Source organism: Dermochelys coriacea, chromosome 25, assembly GCF_009764565.3.
Source record: "Dermochelys coriacea isolate rDerCor1 chromosome 25, rDerCor1.pri.v4, whole genome shotgun sequence".
NCBI classification, from domain to species: domain Eukaryota; kingdom Metazoa; phylum Chordata; order Testudines; family Dermochelyidae; genus Dermochelys; species Dermochelys coriacea.
In genome coordinates this window covers 3,320,697-3,347,191 of record NC_050092.1, presented here as the reverse complement: position 1 = coordinate 3,347,191, position 26,495 = coordinate 3,320,697, and the positions used below count along the sequence as shown (strand labels likewise).

At 47.9% G+C, this 26,495-nt stretch overlaps 1 protein-coding gene across 9 annotated transcripts in view; it reads right to left on the bottom strand.

Annotated features, from left to right (window-relative positions):
• Window positions 1-281: 281 nt before the first annotated feature.
• Window positions 282-26,495, bottom strand: part of PIP5K1C (phosphatidylinositol-4-phosphate 5-kinase type 1 gamma) — a 77,132-nt gene continuing 50,918 nt past the window's right edge. For 2 of the 9 annotated variants that reach the window (XM_038383760.2, XM_038383764.2), the window contains 12 exons: window positions 25,973-26,178; window positions 24,182-24,265; window positions 23,559-23,607; window positions 22,539-22,623; window positions 21,405-21,566; window positions 20,140-20,281; window positions 19,818-19,850; window positions 11,579-11,683; window positions 11,034-11,166; window positions 9,091-9,165; window positions 6,719-6,802; window positions 282-6,311 (listed from right to left, as the gene is read on the bottom strand). In XM_038383760.2, the coding sequence (XP_038239688.1) occupies window positions 6,309-6,311; window positions 6,719-6,802; window positions 9,091-9,165; window positions 11,034-11,166; window positions 11,579-11,683; window positions 19,818-19,850; window positions 20,140-20,281; window positions 21,405-21,566; window positions 22,539-22,623; window positions 23,559-23,607; window positions 24,182-24,265; window positions 25,973-26,178 (1,161 nt within the window). In that variant the 3' untranslated portion in view covers window positions 282-6,308. Of the gene's footprint in view, window positions 6,312-6,718; window positions 6,803-9,090; window positions 9,166-10,424; window positions 10,472-11,033; window positions 11,167-11,578; window positions 11,684-16,342; window positions 16,400-19,817; window positions 19,851-20,139; window positions 20,282-21,404; window positions 21,567-22,538; window positions 22,624-23,558; window positions 23,608-24,181; window positions 24,266-25,972; window positions 26,179-26,495 lie in introns of those variants that run through there. The other 7 variants (XM_038383761.2, XM_038383762.2, XM_043502816.1 and 4 more) reach the window with 7 other exon arrangements.

Here is a 26,495-nt window from a genome sequence, read left to right as displayed (position 1 = left end):
TGTGACAGGCCATCCTCTGCCAGGGCAGCACATGACCCCCTTTTCCAGGCCTATTTACAGGGTTGTGACAGGCCATCAACGTACACAAATCGGTCCTGAGGCCAGAAAGTTTGTAAACCTTTGCTATAGGTTTCAGAGTAGCATCCGTGTTAGTCTGTATTCGCAAAAAGAAAAGGAGGACTTGTGGCACCTTAGAGACTAACAAATTTATTTGAGCAAAAGCTTTTGTGAGCTATGGCTCACTTCATCAGATGCATTCAATGAAGAGATTGAGGCAACTGCATGATTACTCTATTTATTAGAGAGATCCTTTCCAAAATAAAAGAAGGGGAAGGAGGGGATGCAGAACGATGAGGCTGTTGCATACAAGTGTTATTCGTTCAGGTCAGCAGTGGTTGTACATTTTGTACAGAAATTCCACAGCTCTGGGTTCAAAGGTACAGCTCTTCCCTTGACAAAAAAAAAGCGTAGAGATTGTCAAAGTACTGTAGGACTCAAAAGTTCTAATAGAACCCTCTGAAATAGTTAAGGACATACAACGTTTCATAAATTACAAAGTAAAACATGAGAGAAGATTGACCTCAATGCAATTTAACAACAAAGAAAGGTTTTGCCTCGATCAGAGTTTAATGCAAGTTAAGTTGAGTTAGCCGACATGTCTGTGACAATGACTGTGAGTATGTCACAAGTGGATCAGGACACAAATGTGTGGATTGTCCACATATTTACAAATGAGTTAGCCAATCAACTTGAGCTACAAACCCAAGTCTCAACAAAACCAGCAGTCCCTCTGAGAGAGTCAGGAATGAGCACAAGTTATGACTGTAGGAAACATCACCAACAGGTGAGAGAGAGAGGACTGTGCTAATAACAAGAGTATTGCCTTTTTAGCTTTCATGATTCCATGAGAACATTGCATCTAAATTGTCTCACAAAATGCCTTAGTTTTAATACAGTACAATAGTTCAAACAGTATCCACTTTCTGAGCAATAGCAGCCATCAGAGAGACAAGACGAACTAGGGGTGCAATCTCACGCTGAAAGTATTTACAAAATTCTTTACACTAAAAAGGGAAACAATATTTTTAGGAACCATTCCCATGGGGTTTTGGGTAAGGCAATTAATTCACTAGACATTATAAATAGTTTGCTTGCCTCTGTATTTACATCAAAGACGACATTATGCTTTATCACAGCTGAAGAACAATTAGCATCAATTTACATTTCTCTGAGAAAAGACTTCCAAAAAAGCATTCAGGACTTAAACAAACAAAAAAAAGAAAAAACATGACAATATTCATGGATTCTCATCATTTTTTTCCAGAGAAGAACTCCCCCCTCCCTCCCACAAAAAAACCCTACTTACATACATTCTTTATGTGGAGCATACATACAAGATGACCTAATATGAACATCAGCTATATTATACTTGGTCTAATGTAGACTTCAAACAAATCAGACATGATCCAGTAAGTCTGAGCTCTCTCATTTGCCTTTCCATTTAAAAACGTGGGCAATGATGCTGGGTGGGAGTGTGAAGAAAAGATACCAAGGCTGGTTTTAGCTGCTCAGGGAAGACTCTGCTAGAAGGAAAGGCTGGAACGTGTTTCGAGAGTCAAATGGCTGATGATGACAGGGACAAGCACAGAGCTTGTGTCATCTCTAATGCTGCCATCAAAGATCACAGCCATGCCAGCTTCAGTGCTGAGATTAAATCTTTTTTCGGTTTCACCAAGTGTGATTTCGACACACTCACCCAGATGATACTGGCGGGGGCGTGACAGCAGGATACTTGCAGTGACTGACTGCTAGCAGCAGTAAAGGATACAGCTATGGATCCCAGTCTCCTAGCAGAGCCTGGGGCTTTTGGGGGTTCCAGAAGTCTCTCTGGAGCATCAATCTCTGCAGTTTGTTCATTTTCAGTGACTGAGCACACATTTGGAGTCTTCTCCAGAGAAGCTGTTGCTCCTGTTCCCTCCGGAGAGTTCCCAAATGAACATAAAACACACTGGAGCGGAGTTTGTTTTGATGACCACCTTCTGAATCATTCAAACTGAGGCTTCTCCTGCCTGGGAGCTGCTTGAGAAAGGCTCAGGCTTGTGATGGAACACTTGGCAAGTAACAGCCCAGACGCCAGGACCATGCACCTTGGCAGTCAACATTTTGCACTTCTTTGCTCAAGTGGGGTCTTAATTATACCCGTCTGCATTCCGCACCCTGTAGTCTGGCACGAGACACTCCCCTTGGAATCCTCTACACCAGAGCTCAGAAATAGCTTTAGCAGAAGCAATGGCCACACTCTTTGAACAGGTGAGAGAGGCAGGATGCAGGGATGATGGTGAGATAGTAATGACATGAAGCTACTTTGAAGTCTAGGGTCTCACTGGATTGTTCCACTAACATTTCAGTGGAAAAGGAACAAGGTGTCTCCTTTCAAAGATATAAGTAGACTAGATCTTGAAACAGGCAATAGCTCATTAGCAAACTGTCAGCTATAGTGAAGCAAACAATGAAAATCCTGGTAAAAACAGTAAATGTAAAAACGCAACTTTCATACCACCCTAAGAATGAATGTGACAGTACAGCAACAGCTCATGCTGTAGCGAACAAGCAGATTGACTGCTGTTTAAACAGACACCCCTCAGTCTCAGAGAGACCCCTGAAAAATTCTATAAACCCTTCCCTCCCCCCAGTGCAAAGCCTCACCATAGATCTAGGGCAGAATCAACCAGCAGAATTTAGTGATGCAACCCCTCTCCTCCCCAGCCCCAAAGAAAATGGCTGTGTCATCCCTAGAGGTAACTGACAGTAGCAGGCCCTTAGCACCGTCCAGCTCTGGAAGTAGCATTAAGGATTAAGTCTTGCAAAGCTACTGTGCTGAAGGCCAGGAGGCAGGGAAAGAGACCAATTGATGGAAGAGGAGCCTGTTTTGAACCCCAGGGTATATCTACACTGCAATTAAACTCCCATGGCTGGCCTGTGCCAGCTGACTTGAGCATGTGAGGCTAATTGCAATGTAGAGGTTCAGGCTTCGGCTGAGGTCCAGGCTCTAGGACCCTGTGAGGTGGGAGGGTCCCAGAGTTTGGACAGCAGCCCAAGCTGGAACATCTACACTGCAGTGAAACAGCTCCTTAGCCCAAGCCTGAGCCAGCTGGCATGGGCTAACCACAGGTGTCTAATTGCAATGTAGACATACCCTACAGCTCCCTTCCTTCATCCAGGTGCCTCTCCCATAATGGAAATGGGAGTTTAAGCCTACTGCAGGGCACTTTGTAATGGACAAGACAACACAGCACAATGCTTTGGGGGATGGGACTGCAAGTGAACAACATGGTTTATTTCTGACCAACTCCCCCTGCAATGTCACTCCTGGGAAGGGTTTTTTGATAATGTGGTTCTTTTGCATGTCCCAGGGTATCTGTATCTTTATAAGAAGTTCAGAGTCAATAACAGACCCTAATACACTTGCTTGCTGCAAAGAGTTGAAAACAAGAGATTTACAGAGATGAAGCTTCCCTAGAAAGTCACGGAGTGGAAAACACTGTCAGCAAGGAATAATTTTGGAAAGGAGGAAGCAAGATCAGTTTTCCATCATCACAGAACAGGGCTCTTGGCTTCAGCCTCTAATGTGGGAGCAGACCAAGGAAACTCCACAGTTGCAAAATTCATCACCAAAAAGATGCTTTGTCTTTGCCGCAGAGATACTATTGGAGTAGGTGTATTGGATAAATAGATTAGAGATATTCCAAATGGTTGAAAGAAATAAAATCCTGCTCTATATTCTTGGGCAATCAGAAGTGCCGAACTTCAGCATATTCTTTTAAAGGCATAAGGCTAAAGATTTGATTAGCTGCTTCCTTTCAGAGCCCTGAAATGCTGGTCAGAGATGGGCCTAGCTTATCTTCATTGCTCCTCCCAAAGCCTAGTTTACTTGATGTTGAAATCAAGGGCTTGTTTGTCACAGGGCTGAGCATCTGTGCAGCTCCCACTGGCTTCATTTGGACCTGGGGCTGCCTAGTGCTTCAGAAAAATCACGCTCTACGTTTAACTATGTGTTCTGAAATCTTTTGCCTTTAGCACTCAGCAGTACCTGAGTCTACACATTGCTCACCTCCCTAGCTCCTTCGCCAAGCCTTCTCTTTGGAGAGGAGACAGCCAGGTGAGCCTGGACTGAGCACTACATACCACCAAATCCCCGAGTGAAGTTAACTATACTAGTGTGTAATGAGAAAAGGGGCTATGATTCTGAGAAAGCTTTTAGGAACCTGCCAGAGTTCTGTAGCAGATTTGCTGCCTGACTCATGGATGTAATGGCAGCATCTTTGTTTTCACAGCTGTTAATGAGAGAAGAGGGGTTCTTTTAAACCCACCTGCATTCCAAAGAAAGGATATTCTAGACCAATAAAGGTGAAGATCAAATGGTGTAATGACTTCTATGAAGCCTGGCACACATTGGGAGTGCAAGTCTTCGGCTTCTGCAGGGCAGGGATTGAAAAGTCAGGCTCTGGATATTTAAAAAAGGAAGAAAAAGTCATCGGATGAAAATCCTCAGAACATTGGCAGCTCATGGGAAAAAAGCTTAGACAGTCCCATTGACCCAGCCTGCCTTCTGGTACCTGAATTACAAATATGTCCCAAGTGCTGCCAGGACAGACTGTGGTACTAGCTCTTCAGTGCTTGGCATGCAAGCCTATAGACTGGGGACATCCTCTCACTGCTACTGCACAGGGAAGCTTGAGAACAGAGGTTTGAAGAATGTAACAGCATTAAAAAGTGATATTTACCCCTCACTTTACGCTAGAGTCCAAGGAGGACAGAGACAAGCCCAAGCCCTCTCTGCGCTCAAGACTTTCTAATTCATGGGAGAGGAGATGGGATCGCTAGAGAAGTCAGGACCTACAGCTGCAATATCCTACAGTCAAGTGGAGGAATTTGAAATCAACACCAGGTCACTGCTTTGTGCCATTTCATGGTTAAGTGAAGCCAAATCTTGTCTGGTCTAAAGACTGCAGCCTGCAAAGATGCCTCTAGAGCACCGAAAGCAGCACTATCCACCTCAGAGGCCACATCACACAGCTGATCTCCCCTGGCTGCGCATCCAATAGCATGTGTCACATGCCCAATACAGACGCTTCCAGCTGGGCTTCGCTGACTTCCTTCAATATGGGGGAAGGGTGGCATGTTGGTTTCAGCTATGAAGGAATACACGTGAACCTCTGAGCCACCCTCACTCATCAGAGTCATGAACATGCTGCTGCTAAGTGATTTCAATAGCCTGCAATGCCTAGCTGCAGCTGTCTCAGTTCTCTTCCTTCCACACCCCATGGCCGAGGCAGCAGTCTGACAGAATAGCAGTCTGCCAGCAGATCAGGGCAGAGCTCCAGCCCACCACTGAGCAGCACAATTCATGGTGAAGAGAGAGCCCCACCATCTCCAACACCCAGAAGAGAGCCAAGCCAAGAAGCTATGCCATTACAGCCAGGGTTTTTTTTTTGCTTCTCCCATACAGTTAATTGTAGAGGTCACTAGCGATTTCTAAATTCAGATCAAGTGGCATGTCTAACTCAGACTGCTTTAATATTGGAACAATTCTAGTTACTGGCCTTGAATACATCGCATTTACATAGCACCTTTCAATCGGAGGGTCCAAGTGCTTTGACAAAGATGGGGATTACCCACATTCACACATGTGGAAACTGAGGCACAGAGTGACTAAGTGACTTGCCCAAGGTCACAGAGTCTGGACTTCTGACTCCCTGTCCTGTTGTCTGGGGGTTAGACCACACTGTCTCCTCATCAGTGAAGCTAGGACTGGACCTGCCCTCCTGCCACCCCCCAAGTGAAGATTGCTCTCTGTCTCCTGTGAGGTTTCACACTCTTGATGAAGCACATAAATAGAATATGACAACCAAAAAAAGTGCAGTATACTAAATGTTTAAAAAAAGCACATTTGTGCAGTGTCTGTGCAAAGATAAAAGAAATAAATACATGATTAAAAAGGTTCACAGTATCACACATGGATAGGCAGCTGTAGTGGTGCCTGTCTGGAAACGGTCACTACCCGGGACTCTTTTCAGCCTGCTTTACACAGGAGCTCTGGGTGGGAGGTTTCTTTGCTGTCCATGGCTCGGATAGGTATAAATACATGTTTAGAGAGCATTTCGCTCCAGCCTGAAATGCAGTGCCCGGGATCCAGCAGTGCAGCAAGCTCTTCCCCATCCCATCAGAACGACTGTGTCAACGAAAGGGAACACGTCGACCTGCAGAGGGAAACGCTGCTCTCTGGGTCTTCAGTGTCTGCACAGAGATTACTGAAAGAGGCAAGGAAGAGGGGTTAGCAGGCGGTGGCTGTGCTGATTTCAGTTAGCTTCATGCTTTGCTAAGTCCCCTATATAGGGCGAGAGAACCATGTTCCCTTTGTACCCTCAGGTAACAGAGCCGTTTAGATCTGAGGACTCTGGCTCAGTGAGGTTTGACTATACTAGAAACAATTCAACAGGAGTGTCATCAAAGTGAACCTGGTTTCGGACTACACAGCAGATCTTGCCTGCTGCCAAAGAGCCAATCTATGATGCAGCAGGACTACCCCAGCCATGCGAGTGCCACCCGCTGCTGAAGCCAAGCCAAAGCCCAGAGCCCCAAACCATATGCTGACACCGCAGCCCACGTTCAGAGCTTGCCCCTCTGGGTGCCCATCAAAGCTTTCTTGAACACTTACTGTATCGCTCTCCTCATCGGAGACAGAGTGGACTTGAGTGCTATAGTGGAGAGGGGAGTAAATCCAACTCCTCTCGTCTGTAGGCTGCCAGAGTCGGCAGGGATAGTGCAAGAAGAGCAGCGGCAGAGCAGGGAGCGAGGGAGAAAAAAGGAGAAAACAGAGAGAGCAGGAAAATACAATAAGAACAGCTGTACACCCAGAGGAAGAGAACTGATTTTACAACAAGACTTCAGTGAAGGAGCTTTCCTCATCCTCAATACGTACCTGAGCCCCTAACAACGTCTGGGAGAGCCGCTAGCAGCGCTGCTAAAATGAAAATCTCTGTTCAGCTGCAGGGCAGAGGGCAACACTTTCCAGTTCCATGGCACCTTCTATATGAGCACCTCAAAGAGCTTTCAAGGCATTAATTAAGCCTCAAAGCCCCTGCAAGGCCAGCACCAACCCCAATGACAGATGGGGAACCAAGGCACAAAAAGCTAAGTGACTTGTTAAGTCCCACAGCAGGTCAGTGGAAGAGCTGGAATTAGACCCCAGATCTATGGACTCCCAGTGCTGCATTTTACCCACAAGACCATTCCTTTCCCCACACCTTCAGCTGCAGTCGCATCTGCATATGTTGGATGTTACTGTCACTTTAAAGTTAAGGGAGCTTTTATGGCAAAATCAACGATATTTGTATCCCCCTCGTGCTGACGTGCCAAGCAAGGCGGTGGAAGTGCAGGGTTAGATCATGTTGGACCATGAAGAGGAGCTGGTTAGTCATCAATTGGAGACAACAGGGAAATGGAGAACAGGGACTGGGGATGACAAAGGAGGCAACACAGAACTGGATTGTTTTGGGGAAGGATCCAGGGACTTAGCTACCCCATTAATGTAACAGAAATGCACTTCTGCTTCCAGATGAGCAGGGAGAGACTTGCAGTCGAACGCAAGGCAAGGCACAGTTCAAGGGGGAGCCACTTTCACCATCAAATCAGTTTGGTTTCCCACTGTGGTGTCTGAAGGCATGAGGTAAAGAAAGCAGGGTTGGCACTGAGTCTATGACATACAGCTACAACCAGCCAGACAAGCTTTGGAGCACTGGGGGGTGGGGAGGTCTACTACACGGAACTCCATGGATAACTGCAGGTTGTGCCAACAAGGAGTTGCTGGAAGGGGGCACCAGAATCCAGAGCTAAAGCTTTAGTGCTGTGCTAGAGCGCCCGGAGCCCCTTCCCACTGTGCAGAGCCCGCCCTGCTCCAGATCCTTTGCTACCCATGGCTGCGAATTACTGCTCTGTCTGAGTGAGCCCTGAACTCTACCACCCACCTTCCAAGCCTTTCGTGAGTGCCAGAGGCAGGTGTCTAGCGACAGCTGCTACAGAAATGGGTCTGTGCTGTGTGGTGACAGAGGAGAAGCATTCTGAGTGTGGGATAGAGTTAACCCCTCAGTGCTGGGACTTCCCAATAAATGGGGGACAAAGTGGGTTTACAAGATCCTGGGCGTGGGGGAGAAGAGGTTAACGATTCTCTCTCAACTCTCTCACTCCTCCCCAGCCCCATCTTGCCAGGCCCAGTCTGCACATTGCTCGCCATCTACATCCGGTCTGCTTAATGCCCCCGGCCTCCCACCATGGCAGAGGAGGGGCTGGGAATACCAGCACCCATTAAACAATCTCTTTGGACAGAGGCCTTGGAAGGGGAACAATTATCCCAAGTTTATAAATGGAGAAAACAAGTGAAAAGGTGAAGTGACTCTCCCAAGGTCTCATAGCCTGCTGAGGGCAGGGAAGGCACTGCACCCTAGGCTGGAGTCCCCAGCAGTTTTCCTCTTAGAGCCCCTAAGCTGTAGAAACTGGTCAGTGCGTTAGACACCAGTGTCCTAAGGGCCATGTTTGTAGCTGAATTTTATTCTCAGCTTCCACCTGCCGAGCGACGTCTTGCTAGAATCTAGCCTTGGCATTCCAGCCTACATGGCTTCCAGGAGGACTCGGCCCAGCATGACATGTAAATATAGGGCCATGTTTAAGTTAATGGCAGATGTTGCCAAACATGCTGGCACAAAGGGTTAATGATAAAGCACTTGGCTAAATTCAGTCACTCATAACTGGCCGAGAAAAAGGGGAGCAGGAAGGAGGGAGACTCCCTCACAATCAGCTCCATTACCCTGGGTCTAGCTGAGACCTTTGGAAAGAGGCTGTAGAGGATAACTAACCAGGGGCTTGCTGGCCATGCAGGCTTTATTTGCGGAGCCTGAATTTCTGTGCAGACACCCCACGAAACAGAACTAGTCCATGGGGCATCTAGGAGAGAGGGAACCGCTAAGGCTTTGCTTGACCCCAGGGTTTCAAAGCTGCAGCCTGGCTCCCTTGTGTGCTAGCGTGTTCACTTACAGTCCCAGAGGAAAACGAGGCGGCTCGGAGTCTGCGCTGGCGGGGAGAGTAAATCCAGTACCTCCCATCCGTGAACTGGATGGCACCAGGGCAAGTGAGGTGAGAAAGGAAACAGAGGAGAAAGGATGAAATGAAAGAAAGGATGAAAGAAAGCAACCAAGGGGCTGGACATCTCCATGTCTGAAAGGATTAGCTGGCAGGGGAGCCATGCATGGGAACAGCCGAGCCCCATGCCCAGCTCCTCTATTCCCCTGCAGTGAGTAGGGAGATAAAGTACATCCCCATCCCCCAGTTGTTGCTGCTTTAAGCAGATCTCCCTCAAAGGTGAGTTTATGCTCCCTTGCGACTCAGCGACTTCTCCTCTGGTCCAAGCATCCCTTCAGATTCCCCCCAGAATGCAGCTAGCTATTGGACAGGGCAGCCAGTTCTAATCAGCATCATGCTCAGCTGCTCACTTGAGTTGCCGCTTAAGCAGTTTTCCTAGGTGAGAGCCAGTGGGAACTAAAACGCGGTGCATTTCCCTTCATCTCAGTTGTTTGGAGAGACACACCACAGCACACTACATATGGCAACGCCAAGCCAGAGGGCCCAGATGAGTTATGAAATGCTGATGATGGGTTACACAATTTGTGCACACTGCTAGGCACAGCACACCAACCCATCCATCCCAACAGGCAGCATCCCTAAGAAAGGCAAGTGGGATTGTCTATGGCCGGGTGGTGGGGGAATGGGGGGTTGAACCCTGATAGAAGGCACTTCCCAATGAGAAGGGAAGTTACCAGAAGGCAGCTCGCACTCAACTGCCAATAAAGAGCAGCAAATGTTAGGGAAAGCTGTTTGCATTTTAAATCGCATGCATAAAAAAAAACAAAAAACAGACAAGCTTTTAAAACTGAGCCAATTCCTCCTGCAGCTCCCTGGAGCTGTCCAAATTACTCAACAATGAATGAGCAATTCTGCAGTGGAGTCACATGAGCACAAGGAATGCCACAATGTGATGCACGAATGCTCTAGGATATGTTGTGTTTGAGGTACCCACTTTAGGGTGATCTGTTTCTATGCAAGTGCCAAATTGCGGGGCACGCCTCTTCCCTGCTGTAACTCCACTGCAGCCAAAACTAGCAGCATCAATGCAAGGCTGAAGGTGTCAGCAGGCAGTCTGCCTCAACCTCTCCTTGTTGGTCTTTGGTAGTTCAGAGAGGAGGTATGTGTTGCTAAAAGTCTCCTCTCTCTCATGTCTCCAGCAAGTGCTCAGACATTGCGAGAGCTGGTGGAGGGATACAGCTCAGAGATATTCGACACTCTGCTGCCAACCCGGCAACCCTCTCACTTACTCCCTGCCTCAGTACTAGATTTCCACTGCACCATTTAACGCATCTGCCTGCAGGGAAAGGAAAAATCAGAGTTCACCACAGACCTCTGAGGTCAGCCAGCACAGTAACATCCTGTCCCGTCTCCAGGAGGTTACAAGGAAAGAATAGGATATGAAGCCTCATCTTTTCAGGGAGAGAAACAATGAATTCTGCTCTGCGGGGAGGAAAGAGAACTCGCAGGGTAACTGTACATTTCATGCGATAGAGTCCCAGATATGGACAGCTGGCTTGTTTAAGCCTGTCAGATGTGTGCATGTAAGTAGCAAATGTAGTGGACAGGCATGTCTACAATGTACATTGAAATAGTAATGCATACCTATCTCCTGTGTAAGCACATGCTATGTTTGAGTTGTCAAAGGGTAAAACCAAAGTTACTGGGATTTAAAACCTTTCATCTAACCAATGAGCGCATGGGCGACTGACAGCCACGTGTTTCAGATCAACAGGACATACATTACCAGGTTAGACTATTTCCCTTCATCTGCCACTTTGGTATCTCAGATCTAGCTACAGCGCTGCCTGAACACGCGTTATAGGTGTAAGATGGACTAAGCAGACGGCGTATCTTACAAAGTATATGTCTGCAACTGGCACATCATCTTCATCTGAAGCCTGGCTGGCTGGTTCTGAGGCCTGGCTGGCTGTTTCCACTTCGATTGTAGCTGTGGCTGTTGCAATGGCACAGGCTGAAGAGGCTGCCTCCCTGGGTAAGAAGCAAAGAACATGAGGCCAGCTTCCTTCATCAAAAAAGGATGGAGCTAATGTGATGTACTACAGGGGAGCTGAGGGGGACAGGAGACTGCAAATCTGGACACCACCACTGCTCCCCAGTGCTAAGGTGCAGATCAATGTGGGGTTAGAAGCAGAATCACTCAGCACCCTGGGTAAGGCAGCTACGCTTTTGGAAGTTTGGTACCCAGAGCAAATCAGTCTTTATGCATCTCAAAGCTGAGATGGAGACATCAGCCTCTTCCAGGCCCTGGAGTGCCATAGGCTAGCCAGCACCTGGAGGAGCTGCGCTGAAGCAGCAGTGGCATAGGATTAGAGGCAGGAATTAGCATTTCTTCATGGCCAATACCAACAGCAATTCCTGTCTTTTCCACATTGACACTTACCCTGCATCGTCTTCCTCAGGAGCTATGACCTCAACATCACATTTGCTCTCCAGCTCTACTGTTATCTGCTGGAGCTCCTCTTCAACCCGAACCTCCTCCTGTGACCTGCAAAACCAAAAGGTACACAAGCCTATCTGCTCTGTTTCACATTGTCTCCTCCACCCCAGCGCTCAGGGTCTCCAAATACCACAGCACCGTAAGTCTGCTTTACGGCAGAAAAGCAATAGCCTCACGTACTGCAGCAGTGCTAGACTGGATGTGGCAAATGGCAGCCTTTTGCAACAGAAGTGGCCAGCACGCCACCCATGGGCAGTTGCACAGCACACGCATAACACAGCTACATTAGCTCCTGCAGTCAGAGTCTCCTAGCGTCTGGTCCTTGGGACAACCATTTCTGACAGCCTAACTTCCCAGCCCAGAGAGTCAATCCCCTCCAAGTTCTGTGGCTGGGGAGGAGAGAACCGGGGCAGTGGGATTAGCTGGAGCAGGCCAGCTGACAACAGGAGACCCTGCTTTACCTCAGGATGGCTAGCAGCAGGAAGCTGCCTGCTGTAGGTGAGAAAAGCAGAGCTGCACAGCTGACTCAGGGTATGTCTACACTACGAAATTAGGTTGAATTTATAGAAGTCGGTTTTGTAGAAAGCATTTTTATACAGTTGAGTGTGTGTCCCCCCACACAAATGCTCTAAGTGCATGTAGTCGGTGGACTGTGTCCACAGTACTGAGGCAACTGTCGACTTCTGGAGCTTTGCACTGTGGGTAGCTATCCCACAGTTCCCGCAGTCTCCACCGCCCATCTGAATTCTGGGTAGAAATCCCAGTGCCTGATGGGGCTAACACATTGTCGCGGGTGGTTCTGGGTACCTATCGTCAGGCCCCCCTTCCCTCCCTCCTTCCGTAAAAGCGAGGGCAGACAATTGTTTTGCGCCTTTTTTCTTGAGTTACCTGTGCAGACGCCATACCATGGCAAGCATGGAGCCCGCTCAGCTAACCGTCACCATATGTCTCCTGGGTGCTGGCGGATGTGGTACTGCATTGCTACACAGCAGCAGTTTATTGCCTTTTGGCAGCAGACAGTGCAGTATGACTGGTAGCCATCGTCGACGTAGTCCTGGGTGCTCTTTTAACCGGGCGCCCGGCCAAACATGGGAGTGACTCAGCCAAGTCATTTCCCTTGTTTCGTCTCATGGCAATCGAGTCCTACCGGCAGTTCACTGTCTTTTAATCAGCAGCCAGCAGAAGATGATGGCCAGCAGTCATACTGCACCATCTTCTGCCGAGCGCCCGGAGGTGACGATGGCTAGCGGTTGTACTGCACAGTCTGCTGCCAGCAAGTTGTATAAAGATAGATGAAGTGGCTCAAAATAAGAAATAGACCAGATTTGTTTTGTATTCATTTTCTCCTCCCTCCCTCCCTCCGTGAAATCAACAGCCTGCTAAACCCAGTTTTGAGTTCTGTCCTTGAGGTTTTGAGTTCTATCCTTGAGGCAGCCATTCAGTTTCTCGCAAAGCCACCCCCTTTGTTGATATTAATTCCCTGTAAGCCATGTTGTCAGTCGCCCCTCCCTCCGTCAGGGCAACAGCAGACAATCGTTCCGCACCTTTTTTCTGTGCAGACACCATACCACGGCAAGCATGGAGCCCGCTCAGATCACTTTGGCAATTAGGAGCACATTAAACACCACACACATTATCCAGCAGAATATGCAGCACCAGAACCTGGCAAAGCGAAACCGGGCGAGTAGGCAACATCAGCGCGATTACGAGAGTGATGAGGACATGGACACAGACTTCTCTCACAGCACGTGCCCTGGCAATGTGGGCATCATGGTGCTAATGGGGCAGGTTCATGCGGTGGAACGCCGATTCTGGGCCCGGGAAACAAGCACAGACTGGTGGGACTGCATAGTGTTGCAGGTCTGGGACAATTCCCAGTGGCTTCAAAACTTTCACATGCGTAAGGGCACTTTCATGGAACTTTGTAACTTGCTTTCCCCTGCCCTGAGGTGCAAGAATACCAAGATGAGAGCAGCCCTCACAGTTGAGAAGCGAGTGGTAATAGCCCTGTGGAAGCTTGCAACGCCAGACAGCTACCGGTCAGTCGGGAATCAATTTGGAGTGGGCAATTCTACTGTGGGGACTGCTGTGATACAAGTAGCCAACGCAATCAAAGATCTGCTGATATCAAGGGTAGTGACCTTGGGAAATGTGCAGGTCATAGTGGATGGCTTTGCTGCAATGAGATTCCCTAACTGTGGTGGGGCCATAGACAGAACCCATATCCCTATCTTGGCATCGGAGCACCAAGCCGGCGAGTACATAAACCGCAAGGGGTACTTTTCAATAGTGCTGCAAACACTGGTGGATCACAAGGGACGTTTCACCAACATCAACATGGGATGGCCGGGAAAGGTACATGACGCTTGCATCTTCAGGAACTCTGGTCTGTTTCAAACGCTGCAGGAAGGGACTTTATTCCCAGACCAGAAAAATAACCGTTGGGGATGTTGAAATGCCTATAGTTATCCTTGGGGACCCAGCCCTACCCCTTAATGCCATGGCTCATGAAGCCATACACAGGCACCCTGGAGAGTAGTCAGGAGCTGTTCAACTACAGGCTGAGCAAGTGCAGAATGGTGGTAGAATGTGCATTTGGACGTTTAAAAGCGCACTGGCGCAGTTTACTGACTTCGTGAGACCTCAGCAAAACCAATATTCCCACTGTTATTACTGCTTGCTGTGTGCTCCACAATGTCTGTGAGAGTAAGGGGGAGACATTTATGGCGGGGTGGGTGGTTGAGGCAAATCACCTGGCTGCTGGTTACGCACAGCCAGACACCAGGGCGGTTAGAAGAGCACAGGAGGGTGTGGTGCGCATCAGAGAAGCTTTGAAAACCAGTTTCATGACTGGCCAGGCTACAGTGTGAAAGTTCTGTTTGTTTCTCTTTGATGAAACCCCCCGCCCCTTGGTTCACTCTACTTTCCTGTAAGCAAACCACCCTCCCTACCTCCCTTTGATCACCGCTTGCAGAGACAATAAAATCATTGTTGCTTCACATTCATGCATTCTTTATTAATTCATCACACAAATAGGGGGATAATTACCAAGGTAGCCCAGAAGGGGTGATGGAGAAGGGAAGGACAAGGCCATACAACACTTTAAAACTTTTTGAATGCCAGCCTTCTGTTACTTGGGCAATCCTCTGGGGTGGAGTGGCTGGAGGCCTCCCCACCACGTTCTTGGGCGTCTGGGTGAGGAGGCTATGGAACTTGGGGAGGAGGGTGGTTGGTTACACAGGGGCTGTAGTGGCGGTCTGTGCTCCTGCTGCCTATCCTGAAGCTCAACCATACGCTGGAGCATATTAGTTTGATCCTCCAGCAGCCTCAGCATTGAATCCTGCCTCCTCTCATCAGGCTGCCGCCACCTTTCAGCTTCAGCCCTCTCTTCAGCCCGCCACTTACTCTCTTCAACCCGCCACCTCTCCTCCCGGTCATTTTGTGCTTTCCTGCACTCTGACATTGTCTGCCTCCATGCATTCGTCTGTGCTCTGTCAGTGTGGGAGGACAGCATGAGCTCAGAGAACATTTCATCACGAGTGTTTTTTTGGCCTTCTAATCTTCGCTCGCCTCTGGGAAGGAGAAGAGCCTGTGATCCTTGAAACATATGCAGCTGGTGGAGAAAAAAAAAAAAGGGACAGTGGTATTTGAAAAGACATTTTATAGAACAATGGGTACACTCTTTCACGGTAAACCTTGCTGTTAACATTACAAACATAGCACATGTGTTTTCGTTACAAGGTCGCATTTTGCCTCCCCCCACCGCGTGGCTAACAGCGGGGAACATTTCTGTTCAGCCATAGGCAAACAGCCCAGCAGGAACGGGCACCTCTGAATGTCCCATTAAGAAAAGCACCCAATTTCAACTAGGTAACCATGAATGATATCACTCTCCTGAGGATAATACAGAGAGATAAAGAATGGATGTTGTTTTTATCGCCAGCAAATATACACTGCAATGCTTTGTTCTACAATGATTCCCGAGTACGTGCTACTGGCGTGGAGTGATAAAGTGTCCTACCATGGTGGATGGAATAAGGCTGCCCTCCCCAGAAACCTTTTGCAAAGGCTTTGGGAGTATACCCAGGAGAGCCATGAATGCCAGGGCAAAATCAATCATTAAACATGCTGGCTTTTAAACCTTGTATAGTATTTTAAAAAGGTACACTCACCAGAGGTCCCTTCTCCGCCTGGTGGGTCCGGGAGGCAGCCTTGGGTGGGTTCAGGGAGTACTGGCTCCAGGTCCAGCATGAGAAACAGTTCCTGGCTGTTGGGTTTCTCTGCTTGTTTGCTGTGAGCTATCTACAACCTCATCATCATCGTCTTCCTCGTCCCCAAAACCTGCTTCCGTGTTGCCTCCATCTCCATTGAAGAAGTCAAACAACATGGCTGGGGTAGTGGTGGCTGAACCCCCTAATATGGCACGCAGCTCATCATAGAAGCGGCATGTTTGGGGCTCTGACCCGAAGCGGCTGTTGGCCTCTCGGGTTTTCTGGTAGGCTTGCCTCAGCTCCTTAAGTTTCACGTGGCACTGCTTCGGGTCCCTGTTATGGCCTCTGTCTTCAGGCCCTGGGAGATTTTGACAAATGTTTTGGCATTTCGAAAACTGGAACGTAGTTCTGATAGCATGGATTCCTCTCCCCATACAGAGATCAGATCCCGTACCTCCTGTTCGATCCATGCTGGAGCTCTTTTGCGATTCTGGGACTCCATCATGGTCACCTCTGCTGATGAGCTCTGCATGGTCACCTGCAGCTTGCCACACTGGCCAAACAGGAAATTGAAATTCAAAAGTTCAAGGGCCTTTTCCTGTCTACCTGGTCAGTGCATCTGAATTGAGAGTGCTGTCCAGAGCAGTCACAATGGAGTACTCTGGGATAGCTCCCGGAGGCCAATAACATCTAATTGCGTCCACAGTACCGCAAATTCGACCCAGCAAAACCGATTTCAGCGCTAATCCCCTTGTCGGGGGTGAAGTAAGGAAATCGATTTTAAGAGCCCTTTAAGTTGAAAAAAAGGGCTTTGTCATGTGGACGGGTGCAGGGTTACATCAATTTAACGCTGCTAAATTCAACCTCAACGCCTAGTGTAGACCAGGGCTCAGGTATGCTGAAGCTCCTTGCCCACTTCTGTGTTTCCTGCCATGCAAAGATGTTCACAGATACTAAAGGTGAATGACACAGTCCAGACTAGATTATACACCTGTAACCCAAAGGAGAGCTGCGTCTCTGTGGATTGTCTGCCATTTCATATATTATGGTACCATTGCTCCTTTTCAATCTAAGTGGCTAGTCACAGTGTGCGGTGATGGGGACATTCCAGTTGGGAACAGCAATTGGTGATAGTCAAGTGTTTCTTTGTAGAGAATATATAAAGTCCTGTGTCTCTGAACACAGAAGGAATCAAATACCAGGAAACAGTTTCTTTTCATACAGCACCAAGAACATTCTTTTCAGCCTGCACCGCGACCCAAATCCCTCTGCCCAAGTTTCTTCCAGGGTCAGACATGGTACTTTTAGCTGCTCCTTCCTGCTGTCTGTGTTTCTCTGTCCCCAGTGTTCTGCTTTCCCCTGCCCCACAAAACACCAGCAAAAACCTCCTGGGGGTTCACACACTCTTTTTGTCCTAGGTGTGGGCTTATCCTTACAGATATGCTAATTGAAGGATGCACTCACACCTATCAATCTCAATAAGGTTTTAACTCAACCCATAATGAGGTTTCATGCAGCTCATAATATTATTTAAGTGACTGCTTATTTTAGAGAGGCTTAGGCCTGGTCTACACATAGTTACACAGCTCACGGGTATGGAGAAAAAAAAACAACAACCTAAAACAAATAAACATCCCCTCCCCACACACAGCCATGAGCACCGAAGCTATGGTGTAGCTGCAGCTAGGTCGATGGAAGAATGCTTTCCACTGATTTAGCTACTATCACTTGGGGAGGAAGTGGTCCCACCATGATGGAAAAGCCCCTTCTGTTGCTACAGGCTGCATCTACAATACAGATTTATGCTCGCATAGCTATGTTGCTATAGTCCCTGAAGAATAGACATGGCCTTAGAATAGATTATTTGTTCAATGGTCTTTGTGCAAGGGGTCAATGTTTGCTAAGTGGAGGACACAATCAGCTCAGGAAGAGAGTTATTTACAGTGTCCTGGGTTTGTAAGAGATATCTAGGTATCGCAAACTCCCCCCGTTTGCTCACTTGACAGTGCTTGTGCACACTGCATAGCCAGCAGGGGGAGCTCTCATATAGTTCTATGGGACTCAGCTTGGGAGCTTTGTTGTTTCTTGTAGCCATGGCTCTTTAAAAATCCCAGAGGGAATTCTCCAGATACTGCACACAGAGAACCTCAACAAACTGGGTACGGTCCCTTTTGTTTTCTGAGCAAGTATTTTAAATTCACTTAGATTCATGTATTAATAAATGTGTACTTGCAGCACTTTTAGAGGATCTCAAAGGGCTCTCCACGCAAACATTAAGCCTCAGCCCCTTTATGAATAATGTATTTAGGCATCAGTCCCATTGATGGGGAAAGTGAGGCACAGAGGTAAGGGCCCACATTTTCAAAAGCGTTTCCCTCCGGGGTTGTTAGTTTTTAGGTGCCAAGTCATTAGACAGCTCCACTACGATTTTCAGAGGGGTTGAATACCCAGTAGCTCCCCCTTACTTCAGCTGTGGGTGTGGGTACACAGCACCTGGAAAAGCAGGCCCTGGGCCACTAGTGAGACCAAAGACAAGATTGCAAGTGGGACTGGACATTTATACAGAGAACAAAAATAGCCAGAGTTGTTCGAATGAATGACGACAAATTTGGGAAAAAAGAAAAGGAGTACTTGTGGCACCTTAGAGACTAACAAATTTATTAGAGCATAAGCTTTCGTGAGCTACAGCTCACTTCATCGGATGCATTTGGTGGGAAAAAAAAAAAAAACAAAAAAAAACACAAAAACTTTTTTTTTTCCACCAAATGCATCCGATGAAGTGAGCTGTAGCTCACGAAAGCTTATGCTCTAATAAATTTGTTAGTCTCTAAGGTGCCATAAGTCCTCCTTTTCTTTTTGCGAATACAGACTAACACGGCTGCTACTCTGAAACCTGTGACAAATTTGGGGAGAGATTGATAAACCCTTGTGCTCTGGACCAAGCCAATCTAGCTATTAGAGACCAGGATGAGACCCACAGGGGGAATTCTTACACCTTCCTCTGACGTGTTGCGCACTGGTTGCTGTCAACTGTCAGTGAAAACACTGGGCTGGATGATCCTCAGGTCTGATCCAGACTGGCTCTTCCTATGGAGCATCGGGCACCCAAAACCTGAAGGACCCAGGATCAGAGGCCGTATTTGGCAACGGTGGCCTTTGACTTGCTCAAGAGATCACAGCAAGTTTGGGGCAGAGCTGGCAACACAACTCAGGAGTCCTGACTCAGATTCCTCTGTTCCAGCATGCAGACACTGCTGCCAGTGTTATCGGTGTGAGAAAATTCCAGTATATTCTAGAATATTAGCATCCAAAGAAAGATCTTAGAGTAAAGATATGCTCTAAGGAACAGGGGAATTCTGCGCACTTTACCACAAGCTCCCCACCATACATCACTGGAAGAACAGAGGGATGAACTCCCAGAAATGCTGAGAGTGAGCACAGCTCCCAGCGGACATCAGTGGGAGCTGGGGTGCTCAGTATCTCTTGAAAATCAGAGAATCCAGCACCACTTTATGGAGGCAATGGATTGCATGCAAGAGGGATATGCCTGCTTTTCAGTGACTAGAGCACTAGACCAGGATGTGGGAGACCAGGGCTCTACTCCCAGCTCTGCCACTAACTTCAGGGTGATCTTGGGCAAGTCCATTCACCTCCTGGGGCCTCAGTTTCCACATCTGTAAGATGGGGTTATGATACTGACCTCCGTTGTAAAGTGCTTTGAGATCTACTGATGAGAACTGGTAGATAAGAGCTGGGGACTATTATTATTTAAGATTACAGAGGGAGAAATTCACTCGTCTCCACAGAAGGGACCCAGCACAAAGTCTATGCACCACTGAAATCCCACTTAAGTCCTCAAAATAGGCTTGAAGTGGTGTACAGGCCTTGGCACCATGGTTGTTTTTACTCAGCCCAGTCAGTTGAGGGGGATTTCTGGACAACAGTTTCTAAAGCATGAAAGGATGTCTTACCTGCCATCCTGCCCTGAGGAGTGTGCGCGCCTCCTGCGGAGACAAACCAAAAACCAAGTTTATCTGAGTGGCGATTTAAAAAAAAAACAAAAAAAAAAAAAACAAACACACACCACAACAACCACGCCTTCCCTGAGAGGGCTGTTCTACTTGACAGCAATAATGAATCCCGAAAGCATGTTCCTCACTCCCGGGAGTGGTTTAATTAAAACCAGCTGGTAGCACTTCATGGCAGAGCACAGCACACACTGCTGATTTGTAGGGCAGAGGCTAACCCCAGTCAGCTACTCTAGGATAACCAGATTAAGAACACTGTCCTTACCTGTACCTGGGCTGCTCAGAGGTCTCTGAGGGAGACCGCTCAGGAACAGAGAGTGATGTTGAAGAGAGCGTCGTTGCTATGGAGGCTGTGGTTGCTTCTTCGAAGGAAGGAGGAGTGCAGGGTAGAAGGTCTGGCCTTCCTGCTATGCCGAAGACCAAGAGCAGAAAGATGACAGGAAAAGAACAGGCTGAATGAGTTAAATACAAGCAACACTGGCCTGTCTCCAGCCAGCTGCTGAAGCCATGTCAGTCTGCAGCACCACCACTGGGATCCACACCCCACGGGTAGTGGGCAGTCTTAAATGCTGTGCACCTGTGGAGGTGTTTGAGGGTGGTCATAAAAGTGACCAACAGCGCTGGCTTGAGCTAGATGAGGGCTCAGCAGCTTTCCTCAGAACAGCCCTACCAAGGAGCTTCACTCCCAACTCCACCAGCACAGAGCCTCCTGACTGAAACGTGTCATTGCAATATGGGCCCAAGGCCACTGGGGATTTAACACCACTGAAAGCTTCCTCGCTCGTACCCCAAGCTGGCTTTGGGCTCAGACTGTTAGATCAATACCCACATGTGCTCAGACGATGAACGGAGCCCTCAGTGTTTCACCCAACTACGCTGTAAAGATGTCACGTCTTTGGACCCAGCTGGCTACTGCCTTTTACCATTCAGAACTGGTAAAGATGGCACAGATGTAAGTGATGCAAGACTGTGGAGAATCGGACCCAGCTTTCTCCTGGCAAAGGCCAAGTCTTGTACTGTACAGTGGTACCTGAGCACCAACGGAATTGGGTTCCACATCCCCATGTATCCCCAATTCTCTTCTCACTAACAGCGAGATGGTCAACAAGCCAATAGTGTTTCCATGGTGTCTGGACTGTCCCTGTCATCACTGCGAGTGCCAACTGGCAGTGGGCACCTTGCAGCAGTGACGTCAGTGACCATTTTTACACAGAACCCCCAAGGTGCTGGCTCTCTCCAGAAGTGCAGGGAAGGGACTCCACCCTCTTCAGAGCTGCTGGCGCTGCTTAACCATATACGAGTTCTCTAATACCATGCCAGAGCAATATTATGTTAACCAGGACGGGGGGGAAGGCAAGTTTAGCACCTGCAAAGCACAGCAAGAAATGGAATGAAGAGCTGTTGATCCAGGTGCGTATTTGGTGCACAGTGGGGGAAACTGAAAGAGTACAGGAGAGGATGCTAAGGAACAGCTACATGCCTAGGGGGAGAGAATCGCCACAGGGCAGCCAAACCCACCACAACCATTACCTTCGTCATCCAATGTGGGGTAACTCCTGGCGGCTCGGAGATTATACTGGGCTTCATCCTTCTCCGAGGGGATCTGGCTAGCTGAAAACGCAGCTGTTGGACCAGGCATTTTGACAGCTAACAAGGCACTACGTCCTTTCTTAGATGGAGACGATTTCAGAGCTGCAGTCAGAAGAGTTAAGGAGATGAGACCACGAGCCACACTCACTGACTAGAGAAACCATCCCACCCCTTGGATGAACACCCCCACAACACGCAACAGAAGGGCTCCATCTCCAGGAAGGCCTAGCTGTGGGCTGTTGATACCGTTTGCCTAAAGAGCTTCCAGCTCTGAATCAGGCACTTCGGTTAGGAAGCGTGGTCAGCTCCAAACTGCAGTGAGCTCCAGCTTCCAGGCCAATGCAATTTCCTAGCTTAGGCTTGGACTGCTGTGGGGAGAGCCCAATTTCCCCACATAGTTAGCTCACATAAGGAAGGTTGACAGGAGAAACGCGAGTTCCTCTTGGCAAGCATTTGCCAGTCATATGCTCTCACTGATGTCTTGAGGCATGGCATTCTCTGATTCCTACATAGCTGCTTTAAGAACTCTGTATACCTGGAGTTCTCCAACTGGGGGTCGGGACCCCTCAGGGAGTCGCAAGGTTATTACATGGTGGGTCACGAGATGTCAGTCACCACCCCAACCCCCACTTTGCCTCCAGCATTTATAATGGTGTTAAATATATAAAAAAGTGTTTTTCATTTATGGGGGTGGTCGCACTCCGAGGCTTACTATAGAAAGGGGTCACCAGTACAAACGTTTGAGAACCACTTTACACTGACACAAGGGCACCAAGAGAACTATGCAAAAGTGATTATACATACAGGTATCAGGAGAACTCAAAACACTCATGCTTTTAAAACTTTTTACAAATGCAAAGGAGTGGGAGCAGGGAAATCAACGGGGGGGGGGGGGGGAATGCACTTCCTCTGCTACAATGGAAGCAGCAGGGCTATTTTAGTATGGTAGAGCATGCAGTCAAGGTCTTCCCTCCTAGCAGGGTCTGGGGACATGGGGTGGGGGAGGTTTCCTGCCCATCTCAAAGGGAGGTGGTCCAGCGGGTGCCTCAGAATAGTGAGTCTGCATACACTTACAGGAATTCTTTCGGAACACTGTGTTGGTCATGAATTTGAAGAATCTCTCTGCGTAAAAGCTGGGTCTGTGCACTGACACCGTGTCCTAGAAACAAGAGAGGTGATCAATTTTATGCTTAAAAACCATCACCTTATCAGCAGCGCCCAGTGAGTCTTCTTTATTCCAACATTTAATGTTGACAGCACCTTAAGCAGATCATTTCAGGTAAGACTTTCCATTTTAACAGTATAAATACGCTTGAGCATGTCCTTCGATTTGACTGCATTTTGATGAGGTTCTCAGTGTATTATGCTGGGCTGGTGATTCTTCTGCTTAGAGGGTACCTAGATTTTTGGAGGAAGCAAATGGCCTGATTTCATACAAGAGGGTCCCCCGGCTTTGTTTGTTGATGTTCAAAGCACAGTTGGACATGGTCACCAAAATTCAGTAATACAGCATCACTGCATTTTAGTTGTACCATGCAGTTCATTTTATGTACTAAAGCTGAAATGGTCTTAGATAGCTTTGATGTTCTGTTCTATTCTGCTTCCGTAACCATCGGCTTCTGTAAATGAGGCAAAGGCATTTTATAGGAGTCAGTATGTGTGCTTCTGATGAGCAAGTCCCACCTGAAGTCAATTTTGTAGCAGCACAACACATTGGAATATCAGAGGACAACAAGTAGAAAGTGACTCCTCGTTAGTAGATAATTCACCCAGGTGGAAATACAAAATATATCTGTGCTAGTACAAAGGTACAATAGAGAGACAGAGGACAGAAGCTTGTAGTATGACAGCTAAACATTTGAGGAAGTGGGCCGAGCTAAGGAAACTTGAATGGAAGTAACACTCTACCGCCACAAGCCTATAGGTGTGAAGAATTCCTCCTTTCCATTGGATTTAAGTTGTACCTGCCGAGAGACTACAAACAGCAAAGTAAATGGCACCAAACTGCATACAAGAAAGCAACGTAAGTAACCCTGCAGACCACAGCTTGCTGACAACATTTCTCACACAAGGCTGTGTGTGTTGAATACTCACCCCATCATGGACAAGGGCCTTCCAAGTGTGTTCTAGCTTCTTGATGAACCTAATTTTGAGAGAGAGAGAGAGAGAGAGAGAGAGAGAGAGAGAGAGAGAGTGTGTGTGTGTGTGTGTGTTGGACACAGGTTTGCCCTCCTCGCCCTGGACAGACCACCTTTCACACCCTCCCACATCAGAGGACAGTCAGCTGCTAATATTCCTTCCCATTCTCGGAGCATAGTTTTCCTCTCTCCAAGACAGCTGTGCTGATGCCTCTGAAGCTGAGGTTTCTAGGTCTCAGCAGCTGGAAGGTCAACACTCCCTGGAAATATTGAAGGTGGGAGGAGGAGGAGGGGAAGAGCACAAGAACTACTCCCCTATACACGGTACTGCCCTTCCAGAAAGGGGAGACTTTTCTTTAAGAAAAGCAGATTCAGCACCACTGGCTGAGATGAAAATCTTCAAAATTAGCAAGATAAAAACTCACAGCTTTCAAATATGCATTGATAAACGTGAGTCAGATTGGGAAACTTGCTCTCGGAGACCGTCGTCTCAAAGGCAGGCTTTAATCTCTCTCCATACAGTATTAAAACCAGGTTTTATAGAAGCTGAGGGGTCAGAGGATGCTCAAGCCCCCTTACCTGTAGGACTGAAGGATATCTATTATTCCTACGTGAAGCAGGAGGCGCTCTCCTTTGCCATTCACGGCTGGGATTCCTCCCATTCTGAAGAAAAGAAAACATTGTCACACTAACACAGAGATGCGCTAGGATACTTGTGCTGTATGTCAGAGTGGAAAGACAGATATCCACATTATCAGGGGGACAATCTTGTGGTTAATCAGGTTGACTCTGGTGCAACAGCTTTCATTATAAGATACAGTACCTGTGGAGTTGTGCAGTTTTCTGACTGAATGGAAGGTGGTGTTCTATGAGTCAACCTCTGTACAGCACTTGATCATATACAGTGCTAAGGTTTATTATGAATCAGGTGATTGCTTTCTCCTCCCTGGGCCAGAGCACCCCAGGGTTCCTGTCCTATAGTAGGACATGGGTTCATATTTAGAAGCTAGAGGTAAAGAACCAGCTGCAGTACCACATGTGAAATGCACCCTTCAGATACACTAAGCTAGCAGCTTTCTGCCAGTCGCTAGTGGCAGCCTAGGAGGACATTAAGACGCCTATGGGACTTCAAGGGGGCATCCGGGCAAACATTCCCTTCTCCCAAAAATATAGTCTGGGTGTTAGCTCCCACTACACACACACACACACACACACACACACACGCTGCTCCCTACAGCAGTGGTGAGGTAAATCTTAGGAGTGCTCTTTTCAGGCAAAACGCTTTGAAAACCCTAGGGTATAAACCCCTATTATATTGTAAGAGCCAGACTGCACACGAATATAGATGGCATAAGTCCTGGATGCAGTCAGTGGGAGTTGCGTGCATATAAAAGCAGAAGCTTGGCCCAAATCTTTAAGCACAAGTTTGTTTTCAAACCGCCCCCCACTTCCACCCATTAATACCCATCTTGAATTTACAGCACAATTAGTATCAGCACTTGGTAAGCTGACATCTGGGCATCAGGCTGTCCACTGGAATTAAGAGATATTTGAGAGAATGGAAACACCAGAGTATTTCCTGGCTCTTTAACTGTGCAGAATCCTAACTGCTCAAAATGGAGCAGCTGGTCTCTCAGCACACAGATGTCATCAGACAAACATAGCAACCCCACCATTTGTTAGTAAGGCCAATCCACCGAGCCATAAACACAAAATGCTGCTAGAGCCACATGCAGCTCAAGAACTACAGATAAGGCAGAGTGCAGCAAGCACTGGGCAAGCTTCCCCCGCCCACTGCTCCACCTGTGCACTTCCAATCCTCCCTGTCAAATCCCAACATGCCAAAGCCTGGATCTCTCCTGAGCAGAGGCCAGGTGCTGCTAAGCATGTCAAATCCTCAAACCACACTGGCATGCTAGGATTCCACAGGAAGCAAGTGATAGACTCATGACCCAAGCAGAAACTGATCTCCAAACTCCACGGGCTAGGCTAGTGTGTAGCCCCACTGCATCACCACACTCCTGAGCTAAGCCTGCCCCCATCTCTCCTCCCAAGACCAGTGCTGTGCCTACAGGCTGGTACAGGGCCCAGTTACCTACTGGATGGGGTGCAATTCATGGTCCTGACCATTGTAAATAACCAAATGGGAATTGATAAGTGTTTCAGAATGACAATGACCACATTTCACAACAAACTACTCCATGCTACACTACATCAGCGGCTGCGCTCCATTTTCCTTTTGGCAGATGGGTCACGCAGATAGTTCAAGTCAACGACACAGGGTGGCAACCTTTAGGGATTTACTACTTTGGCTTTTTGCTTCCACCCACTCCCATTACAGCAGTACAAGAGAACCAGGTTTTCACCTACGTGTCATCTGTATCTATGGACTCCCCCCGGGCAGCCCCACCCTGGATGGACTCCATGGCTGTGGAGTAAAGTGCCTTCTGCCCAACGGGACGCTTCTCATCAGATGTGCTCTGGGCTCCCTCAGTTTGCTGCTCCCGTTCTTGCTGGTCTATGTTATGCACCCCGAGCAGCAGGCTGTAGTCCATGATTTTAAAGCTTTCCAACACCTATAGGTTAGTATTGAGTTCAAGAACAAATCAGACAAAAAGTCAGTCAATCCAGTAAGTTCTCATATGCTACTTCAAAGGCAGACCCAAAAGCATGGGACAGTCCATCTTAGTTACACAAAACTCATGCCAGCAACTCCTTAGCAGCAGCATAAGAGAGCGTCAGAGTTAATTACCCTTTGTTTCAACACAACATACTTTGGGCTTGGTCTAACGGACCTCAGACACCCTTACCATTGGTCTTTTAAGAGGGTTGTGGGATGGCAAAGAGTTTACAAGGGGCCAGCTCTGTTCATCACCTGTTGCACACTTACAGC